The 19,265-nt window shown below is 35.6% G+C and overlaps 1 protein-coding gene across 1 annotated transcript in view; it reads left to right on the top strand.

Moving 5' to 3' along the window:
• LOC145675661 (uncharacterized) overlaps nt 1-19,265 on the top strand; it is a 33,324-nt gene that overhangs the window by 8,925 nt on the left and 5,134 nt on the right. Inside the window, exons 2-4 of the mRNA XM_081746230.1 lie at nt 15,226-15,285; nt 15,634-15,877; nt 17,536-17,629. Coding sequence (XP_081602356.1) covers nt 15,829-15,877; nt 17,536-17,629 — 143 coding nt within the window. The 5' untranslated portion in view covers nt 15,226-15,285; nt 15,634-15,828. The remainder of the gene's footprint in view (nt 1-15,225; nt 15,286-15,633; nt 15,878-17,535; nt 17,630-19,265) is intronic.

A 19,265-nucleotide genomic window follows, 5' to 3' on the forward strand; every position in this document is an offset into this window, starting at 1 on the left:
TCATCTAAGGAGTAAAGATCACTACATGTGATGGCCGAGTTTTGTCGGCGGCAGGCTCGGCTCGGCTTGCCTTGTATGTTGTATTTTATTTATTAAGTTTTATTTATGTTCTATTTATTAACTCGTAATTTGCCACCTTAAAACAAATCTGAAATTGGGTTTCTTTCCTATTGGCCTTCAGAACTTTTTCGTGGTAAACCATCCGCAGCGGAATGATGTTCATCCTTCAGCCAAGAAATAACTAGCTCGTCTACTTTGAACTTGCCTAGCGGTGGACCATTAACATTGATGAACAAGTTAGACAATGTTTGAGCACTTAGTCTATTTCTAATATCAGTCATCTGTAAATTCATAAGAGGAAATCCCCGTTCGCACTCTGTCGTGGAAACTGATAATATTTGTACCCGATTCTGCAACTCCTCATCGACAATCTGCTTGTTAAACTTAAGTCTGATAACGATTTTTCTCGGTCAGTTTTTAAATACTCAGCAAAAAGTATCATATCTCTATCACCATGCAACATCTTTTTCATATCGACCATGTCAGTTGGCAATGTCGACTCATGGAGAACAGAAATTTCATCTACCACACCTTCGATAGGGAATCTTTTGCCTAAATTATCAATTAAAGACTGATAAACTTATGATTTACTTGTTTATAAATTTAATTTTTGTAATTACACATGAAGGTTTGATGCCATTACCAAGTTTCTTCCCTCCTCTAGAAAGCGAAAGGGAACGAGGTTCCTGGAAAGTGTTCAGAGGTAAATGGAAATTTCCCTCCTTCTTCCCCTTCAATTACCACACTGTTGTTTGCCATGGGCCAAATTACGATGAATTTCAATTAAATTATCATAGTATAATTATTTCCTTGATGAATTATCGATACTTTTCAGTGGAAAAAAAGGATAAAATTTGAAAGTCCCAAGTCAAGGTAAGTAGACCAGCGTAAGAGGGGAAAAAAAAGTAAAAGTAACAGATCCTTCACTTTTTAACTTTTTTATACACGATTTCAATCAATTTTATGATTACTGAGGAACTGTTACTTGATCACTGATATTTGTTAAGAACGGAAAATTTTCCAGAAAAATGTAGAAGAAAATTTTCCACCTCACATCACGGCTAAACAACGATATAGGAATACGTGGAGTATGTTTTTATGAATCGGAAAATTTTCATCGCTGTACAGGACAGACAATTCTTCGATTCATGAAAAATTGTTTCACTTGTTCCTACATAGTACTGAAAATTGTCTGATCCATGAAAATTTTCAGTTTCTTTAAACGATTTTTCAATTTTTAACATTTCTATACATAAATTCAATCAATTTTATGAATACTGAGGAATCGTTACTTGATCACTGATATTTGTTAAGAACGGAAAATTTTCCTGAAAAATATAGAAGAAAATTTTCCACCTCTCATCACGGCTAAACAACGATGTAGGAATAAATGGAGTATGTTTTTATGAATCGGCAAATTTTCCGGAAAATTTTCATCATTGGTGGTGGGTCGCAGTGGGTCCCATGCTGTTGACCCACTCAGAAAACTTGACCCACTGACCCACCCAGAAAACTTGACCAACTGACCCACTCCATCTCTGCTGCAGGTCTAAAAACCTAGAGCCCGCTCCTTTGATGGACGTGGTCCTGGGACGATTTTCGGTGGAAGAGGTTGAAGGCATTACGATGGTTTAGATCCTACCTTAGACTGTTGGTCTACATCTTCTGTAGCCGCGGTGCTACACCGGAAGGATGTCAATGTAGCTCGGTGAACACTTCTAGTGAACAAACAAGCAAATAATAATAATAATAATAATAATAATAAAGAAGAAGAAATGAAATGAAATCTTTCAGTTTTACCCTCCACGGTTATGCCGGTTAGGCTAAAAGAGACGGTGATGATGGTGAGAAATGAATGAAATGGTGGAATGAAGAAAGTGGGAGGAAACGGGAGAACCCCGAGAAAACCCACGTACACGGTGTTTGTCCACCACAAAGTTTACTTGGCGTGAGCGGAGATCGAACCAGGGACCCCATGCACCAGAAGTGAACGCTCTGCAACTGAACCATTGCTGCCTCTTATAAGAGAAAGAGTACAGATAAAGTGTAAGATCAAATTTTCATGCTACATCAATCATTTCCATGTTGAACAAATATAGTTTTATTGAGAAAGTGTACAAATATATATAGAGTTAGGATGTTTTGAGGGAGGTCCAGACCCGTTGGACCCCGTTGGTGTGTCACTGTGTGCGAGTTATAAAGAACGCTGAAATAGGCGATTAGCAACAAAGGAGCCAATCTACAAGAGCCTTGGCAACGTAACGTAAATAATGAAACAAGTAATTACAACTACCTCGACTATCAGAAAATTCTGTAAAACACAAAATTTGCATTGCGTTGACGCGAACCGCTACGGAACTAAGCTCAAGATGTCAGACACAGTTCCCAAATACTCCCAAAATGCGTTGTCATTTTCGTATAACTTTATGTTACCTTCTCCCATGCCCAAAAGTGAATGCTCTGTCACTGAGCCACGCGGTCCTTTGTCGTTGAGCAGGATCGTGTGAAAATACATCATGGAGAACGCATAAATGCCTTTGGTATTTTGTTGAAGAGCTCAAGTTAAAATATTCTTCACATCTAGCCGCGAAATGCAAACGGTGCATTTGCTCCAAAAGTGATGAATAAACACACTATATGGTATTGGTTTGTAAACTTTCGTGCCAGTGAAAAGTATTGAAAAATAAACCCCGCATCCACCGACCAACAGCATATTCTTATGAGCTCCTTAGGATAACTGTGAAAGCAGATCTTCGGAAAAGTATTCCTAAAATTGTAAACGAATTTGATACAGATCATGACACAATTGTTCGAGGTTCCACACATTTAGCAAGTAGAGAAAGTTGGATTAATGGCTACATGATTTGACATCGGCTAATATCACCGTTAAAAGGTATACCATTCTTTGAGTGTATGGAATAACCGAGAAGTTTTCCTGCATTAGATTGTGAAAAATAGATCTGCAATTGTAAACAATCAGGACTTTAGACAACAATCAAAAACGGCCAGGACCGTAGTAGGATCGTGATCACTTCAGGATCATATTTTCCAATACCACCACCCACCCGCAGAAGGTGCTAATATGATAATGTTTTATGTTGGAGGTGATCCATCATGTCTTTCTGTGTCGAGTAATTATCACTGCGGATCGTTCAACGGCAAGAAAGTGGAAAGAAACGGGAGAATTCACGCACGCAAGGCTTGTTCACCACAAAAGCCCACTTGGCGCGAGCTTGGATTGAACTGAAGATCACACGAACCAGGGGCGAATGCTCCATCACTGAGCCACCGCAGCCCCCTGTCATTGAACAGAATCGTGAAGGTGCATCACTGAATGCGCATCGGCTAATAAATATCGAGGATCTTATACCTTTTACCACTAGTTTCTCACTCCTCATAAGATAACGTAAATTTTACTTCATGAATATCTAATGAAGTATGGTACTCAACAACGAAAGATGCTCCAAATGTATATACACAGAAAAGCAATAGAAGTTGGATGATCGTTTCAATTTTACGCTTAATTTTAGATCAAGAGTAAGGAACATTTTTTGGTAACATTGAAGGTTGCCAGCTCCAATTTGATCTTTGCGAACAGGTGTGCTGGTCACAGGCAGGGATTTCCCTCCCCCCTCTCAAGACCTTTTCCAATTCATTCTCGTTCTGCCTCCAGCACTTTGTAGAGAATATTTTCAATGATCTTATCTGGAACCACTATGCTATTTCTAAAATAATTGAAAATAACAACTAGCTAGCCCAACATTATCTTAAAAAAAAAAAAGAAAAATTAAATTAAGTATAAAATAAATGTAATTCGTACTCTACTTCCACTAAACATCAACTGGTGCTTCTAGAAGTAATACACATTTTTATTGAGATTTTAAATTCTGCGGACCCAAATATTAGTTCTTGCCCTTCCAAGAAAACTTCCCAGTTACGGCGCTGTCATCTTCATAACTATATACTGTTGATAGCCATACACTCAGCAATTATATACAGGCTGCGGAAGAAAAATACACAAGTATGCAATGCACTTCATTATAGCAAAGGAGACAAACTTTCTAATAAACACGAGTCGTAAAACACCTTTCTTCAAAGCAAAGATGGCACCTATACTGAGACGAACAATACTGTCTCGAGATGCGACGAGACAGAGATAAATTTATAATTCGAGACGATACCAACCCAGTCCAGGCCAAGAATATTATTCCAAGGTGTGAGTGTTCTGTATAAATCGATGTGTATAGCAACCTTAGAAAATAGTATAGAATTTAACACAGAAATTTTACTTTTTACATTTTTGCTTCATTCGGTGTAAAGGCTGCAATGAGATTGCGCACACTTTTCCAGTTTTATCAGTTTTATCTGATAAGTCATTGACAAGCTGTCATTATGTACAGGATTGCGCACAGAAAAATTAAGCAATGTTGTCAGATGGAAAATATTTTCTCTTCTGTTATGTAAATCTGTAAGAAAAGAGCAGCGGAATACCCGAACCAAGGACCGAATAAAATTACTAGGATTGAGCAAATTTAGAAAATATAGAGAAATTAACACATAAGGATAGATAAGCTATATACTGCATTCGAAAAGAAAGAAAGAAAAAAAAAGATCTCACACCAGTTCTTCCGAGAAATATTACAGAGGCTGCTTCAGTAAGTGATTGAAAGAGAAGTTGAGTTCAGTTATGATGGAGAAAAGTTAGTATTTATAAATGAAGAAGCTAAGATTATCGTCCTAACTTGTGCGAGTAACATTAGGTGCGAACAATGGTAGCATTTACTGTGCATAGTCGTAGTGTATGTAATAAAACTAGCAGGTAGCTACACCATACTGTTTCTAATTATATATTCTAACTAGATTTAGGAAGGTGATTTAATATATATATTGACAGATTCTATATTATTAATAAGTAACTCGTGCAATTTTGCAAGGATTATATTGGAATGCAGTGTAATTAGTATGAGGAAGTAGTTTACTCACATCGTTGTATTATACTAATAATATTGTAATTTAAGTTTATTGTATCGCACATATTATTGTAACAAGTATCCTATTATATGACCAGACGTTAACGACAGACCTCAATAAATTTACCAAAGCAAAACTTTACGACAATGGAGAAAATTATTCACTTTTTCAATTTTCAATTCTTCCATAAAACTTGGCTAGTAGTGGGAAGAATGTATACTATATTATTATTATTAACATTAAGAATGTGAGGATATACCAATACACAAAAAAAGGAAGATTTAAAGAAGCATAACATTATATTGAAACAGTATAACATGCTTAACCCTTATAGATTCCGGCTTTTTAAGTTAAATTAGAGACTTTCTGTCAAGCGGCTACAGCATCATCCCTATTTATCATAGGATCATGGTTCATACCTCGTTTTCTTTTTACAATAGAGCAACCTTTCGAATGGACCCATTCACATCTACTTATCATGTCCCTGAGGCGGGAAATTTTGAGAGAAATTGGGATTTTTCTTTGAATATATTTCTTTTTTTTTTTTTTTAATGAGCCCCTCTGGACTCCCAGTGTGTTAATGCAGAGACCTAAAACTCAACTGGAAGACACTAAGGCGTGTACTAAATGCCTGTACAAAATTTCAGGCTTTTATCCTGAACAGTCAGGGCGGGAAAAATATCAATAATCTCCACAATGCCCCAGATTACTGTAAAATACCTTGATCTCAGGCAGAACATTTCCTGAGACATCCCTATTTATCCTAGAATCATAGTTCGCCCTTTATTATCTTCAGAATAAAACTGCCTTTCAAACGGACCCTTCACATGTCTCCATCATGTATATCAGGCGGGAAAATCGCGAAAAAAGGGATTTTTAAACCACAAAATCCCTTTTATTTACCTTTTTGCCCCTCTGGATCCACCTTGTGCTAACGTAGAGATCCGAAAAAATCTAATAAATAGTACTCGGTGGACTGAATGTTTGTATAAGCCCGCCAAAAAATAATGAAAATAGGCCTAACAATTTTTTTATTTTTTTATTTATTTTTTTTTTAAGTTATGATGCCATCACCTCCTATGTCTCGACGCAGGAAGGCGTGAAACCATACGTAACGTGTTGTACAGTACCTCTAGACTTGAAAAAAGTAAAAAGCTTTATTCGTTCTTATTTAATCGAATAATGAAGACGCTACTTTAGTACCTAAAAATGGGTATTAATACTAGAACTCCAAAGGGATTCAGATTACAAGACAAGAAAATTTTAACATTTGGATTGTAAATTTGGAGGTATCATGACTTCTTGTATCTACTGACCAAATTATATTTAGTTAATCCTCAATATAATATGAATTTTATTTCTAATTTCTGTTTCTATCCTAGTCTGAAGGAAAACCTTCTTTGCGCACAGATTTTAAATCTACCATTGTGGCAGTGTTGGGCAAAAATCTGTGTTCAGAAAGACCAACAGAGATTTGTGCGCAATTCGGGATCTATAGGGTGCGCAATCTTGTTGCTCCCCGGTGTAAAATACATAAAACTAAAACCTAGATAATATAAAATTGTTACATGATATTCCCGGAGGAATTCTGAACTTCTGGGGTAGTTTCCATCAGGCCGACCTCTGGATTCATTCCTGTTCAGCTGTTGTACCAAGTTGCAAGTTAATCGTACATATTGATATGACGTATTCGCCAATCTCTGCTCAATAATTCGAAGGGAATATTGCCACTTACGGAGTTAGCTACAAAATGTTTAGATGCGTTGTTCCTTTTGCGGGTTTTCGCAGGAAAGGAAAAAGCGTTCATATTTTATAGTTAGTATGTACACTCATCTCCAAAATTATTGTCGCATGTCTATAAAGATCTCATTTTAGGAATATAATTTGATAAGAAAATCGCCCAGTATTTCTTATAATGTTTGTATGTGTATAATCGGCAAAGGCATGTATGTGGCAAATTTCATGTCAAAACAGCAGTAAATAATGACAATAAAACAAAAATAAAACTTTCTTGTCCATTTAGCAAGATTTTGTTTTATTCATTCTAATTTTCTTATTTATAAATATTTCCCTATAAAATTTACAACAAATATACATTTCCCGATTATACACATAGTATCAGTATTAAAAGTACCCTGAAAAATCTTTATCAAATTATATTCTTACAAGAAGACAGTTATAGATATGCGACAATCATTTTGGACATGAGTGTACGTATATACAAGTTAAATGAGTTGGACGTGTTCTACCTTTTCTCGCACTGGCATTGAAAGATAAATTTCATATTATCTTAGTTTATCGTTGTAATGTACATATAAAAGAAACTACAACTGAATTAGTCATATTGATCTATTTTCGGATTTAGCTACAAAATATTTCGAGAGGGGCCATTAACTCTTTATACCAGTTTTCACAGAAAAGGAAAATGAATGTCCCTTATTGATTGTTGTGATGTTTGCACTAAGATTCAAGTAAATTGGATGTGGTTTCCTATATTATTTAAAACTAGCTCCAAAAACTTCCGGAAGGGCTTTTGCCCCCTTAATCTGATTTTTGAGAGAAAGGAGAAAAGCGCATTCCCTTATTTTGTGTATATTGTTTGCATGATTTAAATTTTCGCTGAGATCATGCACGTATGTGTATACCTCTAATCTTTTCTGGTGCTCATGCTTTGCATTAATGAACATTTACTTTTGGCCCAATAAAAAAAATGATTCGAGGGACTTTTCTTCCCTCAGACGAGAGTTACCACAGAACACATACTATATATATATATATATATAAAGAGTTTGTTTTTGTGTTTGCCTGTGTGTCGCCTGGGGTCTCAAGGGGGAAGGCGTTTACCGAGACGTAAAAAATATTAGAAAATAACAAAGTGTCGAAATCATAGTTTTCGTGGCCGCTGAGATCAATGGTGAAATACCGATCTTAGTAACTTCCAAATTCACCCTATTCGGCTGCGGTCCGGGGGTCACTGGGGGATACCGAGACACGTAAATATAATCCAAAATGTCCGATATTCGTATCAAATGTCCGATATTCGTATCGATTCGTTTTCGCGGTCGCTGAGTTCAATGATGATACTTCCATTAGCAGGGTGTCTATCGGTCACGAAAGTCATGAAAAAGTCACGAAATCAGAAAACGGTCATGAAAGTCAAGAAAAAGTCACGAAATTTAGCTTTTAGGTCACGATTTTTTTTATCTGTACAAATATAAGTATAGACTGGAAAATTTTGTTCTATAAAACGTCAAAATTCACCACCAAAAATGTCTTCGTCGGCTTTAGACGCTACCAAATCGCAAGCAAAGCACACTTCTATCACATGCATGAAAATTTGTCCACATTCGCACCCAAATTTGCTCTTAAGAATGTTACTAAATTTTATGGTTTGGGAAAGAAAAGGTCACGAGAAAGTCACGAAATTTCATTTTGGAATTTTAGTAGACACCCTGATTAGCGATGACTTTCAAATTCAGCTACCATTATATGCGGGCAGGGAATCACCTGCGGAGGGAGATTTACCGATACATGTAAAAATAATCCAAAATGACAGATATTAGTGTCAAAATCCATAGTTTTCGCGGTCACTGAGATACTCGCACAGGCATTTGCTTCCAAATACAGCCCCCATCGGCTGGAGGCCAGAGGCGATTTTTTTAAATTCGAACCAAGGAGTCTCAGGAGGAGTTTACCAGGATATGTAAAAGTAGTAGAAAATGATCGATATTTTTTCTTTCGTTGTTCAGTTTGTTTACATAGATATTTTATCTGATCCATGTGAAGTACGAGTATTTCAGCTAGTAATTTATGTATTAACCTGGTGAGAGGGAGATAAGTTCACTCAGTTTAAATCGCAGTAGTTGACATGATTGTGAAGCCTTAAGTTTTGTCATAATAATTTTATATTGAAATATTGTTTTCCATGTACATGTGTAAACTTTCAACATGAGATTGGTTTTACCAACTCCCCTCCCCTTTTATACTTGATGAATTGCAACCCCAAACAAAAGCATTATTCCTGCAAGTAAAAGGAAGGCGCATAGTACGTAACCGGACTCCGCTAGTTTACCGTAAGCTTTTTCATTGTCTCCAGATGGTGAGTCAACACCTAAAAATACTTTCGCTCCGACTGGGAATTGAAACCAGGACCTACATGGGGATCCACCGGATTCAGATTCCTCCCCACAAAACTTCGTAACTCGACGAACATTTGTGAACTTGTTCAACATAAGTGTACTTGTTTAACATCGAAATGATTGATACAGCCTAAAAATTATATTTAGTATCTCTAGGTCTGTCATTTTTAATAGGAGGCACTATTTAACAACTACTTATCGTCTTTTCGGGTGTTGAATAACACAGGTTCAATACTACATATACGGGAGCAGGAAAATTCGGTGTACAGAAAATTCGGTGTACGGAAAATTCGGTGTACGGAAAACTCGGTGTGGGGAATGTTAAGTGTAAAGAAAGATTCGTTGTAGTAGGCCGTAGGATTTATTAAAAACTCAACTTTCAGGATAAATGAGCGTATTAGTTTTAAGTTCAAATTTTGTGTAGAACGTACTTTTACTGTCTACTATCATTTTTACTGTTTACTGTCTACTTTATATTGCTTTATATTGAATTGTGTTCCTGAAATTATTGGAATTCTAGATTTCGAGGGATTTTAACCTTTTATGGCCCTTACATGACGAGAAATTTGTCCTCCAATCAGACACTTTAGTCCTCAAAGCCCTCCAATCAGACACTTTAGTTTGCTTACCTTAAGGCAAACAAACTAAAGTGTCTGATTGGAGGAGAAGTCAACTATTTGTACAACTATTATCTGATAAAACCATCCTGCTTTATATTGCCCTTTCCACTAAGACTTTTTTGATCAATATATTTTTGCATCTTACATATGTATATACAGAGTGATTCTTTGAAAACTCACGGATTTCACTTGGCTCTAGAATTTCTAACTGAAACAGATTTTCATGCCGTTTGCTGCAAATCATCAAGGAGGGATGGGAGATTTATGGGACTATGTTTACTGGTTTAAATTCATCCGGGGTAATATAGAGCAGGCCGCAAGAAAAACAGCAAATATTCGCCATTATACGTTACAGTTCGAATGAGATATTGGATATTTGAAGCGAAATCACATGTTGAATAGAGATTTCTTGGGTGACAGAGTCGGTACCTGACATCTTTCACAACATCCGCCAGCGAGGTCCGATGCTTCCCTGTCTTCCTCAAAAGCGATCCTGTTTCCTGCAATTTTTTCACTAACGACCGTATTATGTTCCTGTCTGGGGCAGAACGTGAGGCAAAGTTGCGTGTAAATACCCTTTCCGTATCAACAACAGATCCCGTTCTCCAAAAACTTTTTAACGATAAAATCACGTTGCTCCAAAGAGTACATTATTGTAACTGTGTCCTGATCATATTGATACAGTCGCACAGCATAATTCTCAATACAACGGCCCAGTTTCTTGTTTCTTATTGACCGTCGCGAGGTTGCCATCTAACGAAGAAACTCAAATCTCCACACCGCTCCTCACCTAATTCCAATTCAATACAGTGGCGAATATTTGCTGCTTTTCTAGAGGCGTGGCCGATATTACCCCAAATGAATTTAAACCAGTAGACATAGTTCCATAAATCTCCCAACGTTCCTTGATTATTTGCTACAAACCACATGAAAGTCGTACTTCAGTTAGAAATTCTATACCCAAATGAAATCTGTGAGTTTTAAAAGAAACACCTTGTATATGTTCTATGATGTACTATAGGAAAGGTGTTTTTAGTTGTTCCTATAACTATTCTCTGAACTAATAATTGTTTTATTTCTGACAAAAAGTGTCAGCTTCATTGTGTGATGAAAAGTAGTTTATAGTAATACCCCGCGAAAGACATGCAAGAGGTAGTGGACTGAAGGCAAAAAGAAAAAAAAAATCTTGAAATAGGAAATAACATTTTATTCGTTACATTTTATGGTTTTTGTTTTCACAATATGAAGTGTCGTAAATTATCGTAAGTGGTAATATTCAATATTTATTACACCGAATCTACCTTACACCTAAATTTCTCCACACCGAATTTTCTGTACACAGAATTTTCCTACACCGAGTTTTCTTACACCGAAATTTCCTACACCGAATTTTCCTAGACCCCTACATATACGTATTAGACCCGCAAAAATCTTCGGATCCCTCCAAACTAGCGTGCTCTAAACATTCATTTATTTGTGTGATAATATTTAAAATGCAGCCTCTAAGATAATTTACAACAGAATATTTTAACATCAATAATGGAAAAAGGAAAGAAGAAAATAAGGCAGGATTTATGCTTAAAGATAACATCTCTACATTCACCTTGTGGAACTGCGAAAAAACTGGTGAAACTGGTCAGGGTGGCAGGCCACAAGCTTTGCACCCAGGATCTCCCTTTTGCGAAGGAAGAACACTAACCACTAGGCTACGCTCGCTAGACATAATAATAATAATAATAATAATAATAATATAGTTTGACTCAATATAGTGAACAAATTGGGAGTGTGCCTGGATTAAGAATCAGCAAACAACGGTGAAATATCACAAAAATAATGCAGACTGATAGCCAATGACGTGGCCATGCATCACGCAATTTCCTAGCTATTTTGTGGGCTTTGTTATAATAATAATAATATGATTTTCACAGGCTTGCGCCCCCTTTCATGGAATAGGTCAATTAATCCTACTCTTGTTGTGAACAGCAAAGAGCGCTATGAAAACAAAGCAAGATGAAGAATGAAAGACATTGTCTATTTTCCCTCCCCTTTGCTACTTTTGTCTCACTCTGTGCTTCCCTCTGGCCCTGCTAACCCTTCCACCTGCCTTTTTCCTTGTATGTGACTGATTTTCTCCTATGATATTCACAGAAATCGTTCAAGTCTTTTTTTTTTTCTCCTTGTCTCTACTTTAGATTTGCAATAACAACATATGAAAGTGAAATTTCTTTCTGCTTCACCACCTGAAGAACGAAGTTCAATGTGACCCTCTGAAGAACAATACAATTGATACCATGCCGGAGGAACTCTCCAAAGATCTGATAAGATCTGTAACTGATGAGCACAATACCTTTACCAAACCTGTCTGATCAACTGTGTTACTCATGTGGCAAATAGTATTTGTAACGAAATAGCTTCTGCTTTGCTCATATTCGTTCCATTAGATACCCGCAGAGGTAAGAATCTCATTCTGCTGGTATCCGTTGTCGATTTTCTCCCACCAAGCGTCCCAAGGAATATCCGAAACAGATTCGTTCCATCAATTAGTTACGGTACAATAACATTACATGCTCGAATAACGTTACAGCGTCGTAACGAAAATTGGTGTTATATCTTGTACCTACCAACATTAAATAACAAATAATTTTTTTACAGAGAGCTATTTTCGTTAAGTTACAGTTACGTTAAGTTATCCACCCCTGGTTTAATATTGATAAAATACATCGAATTGCCGAACTTTTTGGATGGGTGTCATACAAACCGTACGAGAGGCAGTTATTAAAACCAGAAGTATCTTTGGTATCTACTTATATATAAATGGGTCAGAGCCAAAAAGGACTCAAATAATTCGTATCTTTATTAACTTTTCTTACTGATATGCAAATTAAGTCGTATTTCTTTAACTTGGGACTAATAAAAGTCGTAGTACACTAACTTGGACTAAATTAGTTCTGTGCTCTTCAGTATTTTGAAATTGTCCATATGTAATTCTGTATAATGGTTTCACTTGTGCAACTGTTTATTTTTATTTATTTATTTATTTATTTATTTATTGTCCTTCTGAAATGGCCCCTGACAATTGAAGACTACAGGGGAAAAGGGAGGTAAGTCAGTTGTTTATGATTTTACACAATTGACCTTTTTTCCACTGACTTACCTACTTCTTCCCCTGTAGGCGAAGTCTTTAGCATTAAATTTCTTAGTGACTAATTTCCTTTTTACCGTGAGATTTAGTGCATGTAAACTACACCTTTGAGGCTACATTATTCTGCTGTTAACTCATTCTCGACCATATCTTGACTTACCTCCCTTTTCCCCTGTAGTCTTCAATTATATTAACAAGTATGTAAAGATCAATACGATGTATTTTTATCAGGAGTCCTTTGTGAGTGAGTCGGCAGACGTATTGACAGTTATTCCTGGTTTCGAGTTCAAATGGAGGATAATTTCTCTCGGATGTAAGCCGAGACGCGGTTTGGATTTCGCTTTAAGCTTATGTAACCCCTTTCAGCGTAACCCGATTGTTGTATAATAACACCAAGGCGAAACAAATTTATTTCTGTCCATATGTGATGCGAATACATAGAACAAATTATTTAAACCAAAAAAAAAGGGGGTTTAAACCAAAAAACCTGGTTTTTTGGTTTTTTCAATAAAAACTGTTGTTTTTGCCAACCCTGGTTTGTGGTATATATATTCAGGGTTGGCTGGATTAAACCAAGGGGTTTCGAACCAGCTGTTTTTTTTTTCAAAAGAACCAACTGGTTTAATCCAAAAAGAAAACGAACGTAAAAGTCTTTAAATCGTGTGACGTTTCCACGTATCAAACCACCTGCATTAGTTTTATCTCCTTTTCACCTTTTAATCAAAGTGTCCCATGTTCAATTTTCGGTCGAACCACAGCCCTTCTTTCATGTGTAAACAAAGTAACGGTTTGGATTTGATTTTAAAGCGAAACTCTTCTTGATAACCTCGCTATTACATAAAGATGTTAAGCTTAAGCATACGAAACGAAGCCAAATTGTATATTTTTGCTTGCCTGAATGCTTGTTCTATAATGAAGCAAAAGTTGCCTAACTATATTGATAGACATTGTCAAAATTTATCTACTGCCTACATAGCTTCCAACATTAGCTTGGATTGAACTTCGTTTTAATTTTATTGAATGATATCTACATACCGAATTTGAAACTTAATACCTAAGTTTTAGTGTAGTGATTATGATACGTTGACCTTAGATTTTACATGCAACGCAATAACAGGATTTGCTATTAATTTAATTTAATTTGCAATAACAGGATTTTCCCAATGGCAAACGCGGGTGTTCCCCGATTTATATGTAATTCTGTATAAAGGTTTCACTTGTGCAACTATTTACTTTTTGTCCTGAAATGACTCTTGACAGTTATAGTAATAAGTATGTAAAGATCAGTACAACGTATTTTTTCAGTAGTCCTTCGTGAGTGAGTCGGCAGACTCATTGCATTTGTGGCCAATTATTCTCGGTTTCGAGACCAAATGGAGGACAATTTCTCTTGGATGTAAGCCGGGAAGCTGGTTGGATCCCGCTTTAAGCTTATAAGACCCCTACTAGCATAGCCCTGTTGTTGCATAATAACAGCAAGGCGAAGCAAACTTACTTTTGTCCATATGTAATATAAATACATAGAGCAAATTTTTTAATCAAAAAACTGTTTTTTTTTTCAATAAAAAACATAGTTTTTGCCAATCCTGTATACATGTGACCCGTCTCGTCTACCTGTTTTATTCTAGAGATTGAATTCCGTGCTTCTCTGCTGTTCAGCGTTTGTTTATGTATGGAATTTCCGTGTATCTTTTAATCATCCAGGCTGCATATGAGACGTGGGAATAGTTTAAGAAGAAATTCGTACAACCATAATTCGTTCAAATTTCAATGTGCTCCAACCAAGAATCGAACCCGGAACCACGTGCAACAAACGCATGCTAGATATTAGACCATCGTGGATAGATTGTACTATAGCATTTTGAAGATATTTAGATGTTAAAACTGCAAGAATTAAACCATACAGTGCAAAGAAAATTCCAATTTATATTTATTACATGTGATATTTTTATACTCCAGAAATAATATTTACGTATTATTTGGTTTGTTTGGAATATAATATTATTTTTAGTACCTACTCTATATGAGTCATGCTTAATGTACTTAATTACTCTCACATTTACTGTCGACGCATCCTGACAATTTTCTTTCTGCACTAAATTATTTCCACTTGCTATCTGGCAAAACTTTTAAATGTCATGTTCCTTTGTGTTGCCCTTTATTTCCTATTTTCTATAGCATTTCTTTCTTCCATCTCTGGTGAAGCATTTAACGAAAGATCAATTATTTATATCAATGTTTCTCTTCGTACTTGTATGTTATTGATTAATTTTTTACATTTTATTATTTTTAGATTCAACAGAAGTCTGATGCCCTTCGTGCTGTATATTGCGTGAGTGTAATATATTAAGAGGTAAGTTATTACCTTTGATTCGTTCTATTGTATTGAGGGAATAATTACTCAAAATATATTTTCACTGGTAGTAGGGAGATTGATTATAAAGATTATTTTCCTCCTTTTAATTCTTGGTTAATTTTAGTAATCATTTTTCACTATTGCAGCATTTATTTTTCGTATAAGGATTCTTATTTGAAGGGTGCTAGTTTTCATGTGTTACTTTTCATAAAGTACGAGCCCTAATATTACAAGCTATTTTACGTATCATGTGATGTCTTATATAATATTTCTTTGTTCTTTTAGATATATATAGTTAAGATGTTTCTAATTGCTGGCCACAGTAAGACGAAATATCTCCACCAGGTTCGTGGTTTTGGTGAAGAATACTACTCCGTATCGTTCCCAGGATGACGAGTCCGTGACTTATGGTCAAACATTGAAGATCTAGTTTGCTTCTTTCATACCATTTTCATCCTTACTGGTGCAAACGATTTGGCCAATCGTAATGGAGAGGCAAGATATGATCCTGATACAATTTTGAATGATTTCGACGACTTGATGCTGAAAATCAAGGAACTTCATCCTCATGCTGTGGTGGGTGTTTCAGGTAATAAGAATGATTTTATATTCGTTTGAATGTACTAAATGAGTTCGATTAATGTCTTGAAAATCTAGAGAAAAGTTATTTAAAATTACAGAAATATAAATCGTAATTTATGGAATTAATTTGTTTTTCTACGATATACTGATTGTACATTCCAACTTAAAATCGCCGACTAGTTGGTTTAAGCGGTTGTGGGCTTCGTGCAAGGGAATTTCGTTTTATAGTTGATAGTCATATTAATACAGGAGACCAAAGGAATTGCAATTGCATTTTTACTGATAGTAGACTTCATTGAAATATAAGTTTCACATGTTTTTTTCACTGGCTTTACAATACATTTCTAAGTTAAATACTTGTAATAATAATTACTTTTGGTTGTCAGGAAAGCTTAAGTTGAAACAATTTGATAATGGTTTCTTTTTCTTTTTTTTCATGTAATTTTCAAGGTCTATAATCTCCGTTCAAAGGTACTTAATGTCAATCATATGTAGTTCTACACTCGTATCTTCTTGAAATTCGATTTGTATGTGTAAAGTGCCAAATTGACTTGCAGTTCCTTGAAAATTTAAAATATTTGAATAAATGAAATAAGGAGACATTTTGTCGGATAAATTATCCCTCCTATGTATATTTTCAAGGCAGTTGTTGATAATAGTCTAAAAACTGTTTCGTGCTTTATCTAATCCATATGCTAGAATAATTACGAGGATCATTTATTGATGTGGCAGAACTTAAATAATTCGATTGTAGTTTGTCCGTGACAAATGACGGTCGTAGTGTTTTCCTGGTCAGTGTATCAATCGTGTCGACTTGTTCGGGTTCCCGTATTGCGGTGTGTATGGTCAGAGTAAACGCTATGAATGTCAGATGCGTGTAACACAGTAGTAACAGTGTTGTACCTCATAGGGCGGTTGCAAGATGGGGTGCGGCATTCCATCCAAGGCAGAGAACCAGTCAGCAGACAAAGAGCTTAGTAGGGAACATATTCGAACGACTAAGGATCAACATCATATGGAAGTTCTGCGAACATTACTGGATACTGGACGTGTAGTGAACTGGCTAATAAACTCAATGTTTTATCAATGTCAATGTTTCATATGCTAACATGATCTCGGAATGCATAAGATTGCAGTCAGATAAGTACCACATATTCTGAAGGTACAGGAAAAGTGGTACCGATGAGAATATGCGACACAATCGACCATATCTTTTGTAGCCTGGTAAAATTCTGCTTAACGACAATATCGGATGTCCATACTGCCCATACGTAATACTCTCTAACGATGATGTGTGGGAGGTACCAGAGAGCACCTTCCATATTCCCCGTATATGATTCCCTGTAATTTTGATTTGTTTGCAAAAAAGAACGACTTCAGGGACAACGTTTTGGTGATATTCCCAGCATTCTTCCTGTCTTGGGGCACTCTTTCACAAACAAGACCTCTCAACGGTATCCAACGTCTGCTGGATGTTCGGAAACGTGTTTACCAAGCGGACGGGACTACATTGAGAGAATGTAACCATGTTCAGTGGGTAACGTTATGGTGGCACTTAAATATAATGATCCTCATATTTACATCAAAAACTGTTCTATCTTTATTTTTATCGTGCAGTCAGATGTGAAATTACTAATGTTACCCTATTTCTTCTAAACTCCGTAGGGATTTTCCCACACTCTGTAAACAACTTCGCGATTGAAGAAGGGAAGTCATCATATACATATGAGGTCAGTCGTATAAATATTATTAATTACAAGTAAGTAAAATGTTCAATAATATTCTAATCTTGTGCCTAGAGTTCTTAAAAGCAAATGCAATGCATGTACTAGATTTTTTTCACAGGTGTCGCAGAGTGAAGGGAATTGATATTATATTTCTTCATTTTTTTTTTTTAATTCTTTGGTATACTCATAAAATAAGTCATAAAAAAGGAACTTCTGAAACTTTTTGGTATTCCGTTATTTTATTTTTATTTTATTTACTCTCATAACGTACGTGCATTTAGTTTGCACACCTAACAATATATAAGGTACGTGCAGATTCTCTATACATGTTTAATGTCTTTCTAACTTGTGCAAATGGTTTAACAGTATGTTAATACATTCGCGATTTTTAGCTCTTCTTTCAGTTCAAATTTTGTTTACTGCATATTCGACAGTGAGCTGGTTCCTGACAACTGAACCCAACAATCAATAGGACAAAATATATCTTCAATACTCTTTTACAAAGATTTATTTCCGTTATATTTCCCTTATGTTTTCTACTACATCTATTTTGCTCTTGAACCAAGCACTTGAAATTGGATGATTGTTTCCAGGAATCAGAATTCGAAGTTTTAGCTACTGCTTTGGACTAATTAGTTATCTGCTGAAGTTACTCACTGAATGAGCGCTAACGATCGGCTTTATAACTAAAATGTTAAAAGTTATGTTATCACATTTTAACGTGTAATTAACATGCATTCTGCTCGATCAGTATTTATGTGGCTCTTCCACGATAACTCCCAAGAAACACCAAATTTTCATGAACATTTCTATACACTTTCTGAATAAGCGTATTATTTGAGGTTGCAATCCGTGAAAAATAAGAGGTGAAAGGAAAGGGAGTCAAAGCCAATACATATTGTTGATTTTAATATTTGCATAAAAATGTAATGCATAGTTCCTTTAAAGAATCCCTAACTTATCTACAACGTGGGGTTAAAATTTGCGAAGAATGAAAGGTTAAATTTACCCTTTCCTCACTTAAAAAAAATCGTTTCTTTCTTTTTTTAATATTTGTTTTTCTTTGAGGCTTTTCAACGGTTAGGATAAAAAAGAAAGTAATAACAAATGAATTCAACACCGTAATCTATCGTAAATTCTTTCCATTCAGATTTTAAAATGTTCCAAAATAACTTCCTTCAAGAAAATATTATGTTGATACAAATATTTTTTTTTTTTTTTTTTTTTTTTTAGGCTTAAGCATATTCTTCACTGCGTTGATTTTAAAATCAGTCGACGACGAGAGAACTTTTCCCAACCCTTGACACATTCACAAATTCCATAGTGCTTACAGTTGATATCGGTCGAAAATGAGGAGCCATTTTACCTACTCATTTCCCCTCAACTGGATGATTTTAGAACCATGTCTCAGAATAACTCGTAACATGAAATAATTAAATTCGGTGGAAATGGCGTTTTTCTTAGAATTCTCAATTGTCTTTCCTACTTTGAGATGCAATGTATCGATAAATCGGGAGAGGACACCCACACCCGATTATTAGCCGTAAAGTTTCGTAAAAATAAACATGTTTTTATTATAAGATATTATATATAATGCTCAAGATTAGAGATTTACTCATATAGTTTCGGGTTCAAATTAGAAGGGAGAATGCGGATCATTTGCTTCAA

Source organism: Thermobia domestica, chromosome 18, assembly GCF_964235325.1.
Source record: "Thermobia domestica chromosome 18, izTheDome1.hap1.1, whole genome shotgun sequence".
Lineage (NCBI taxonomy): Eukaryota > Metazoa > Arthropoda > Insecta > Zygentoma > Lepismatidae > Thermobia > Thermobia domestica.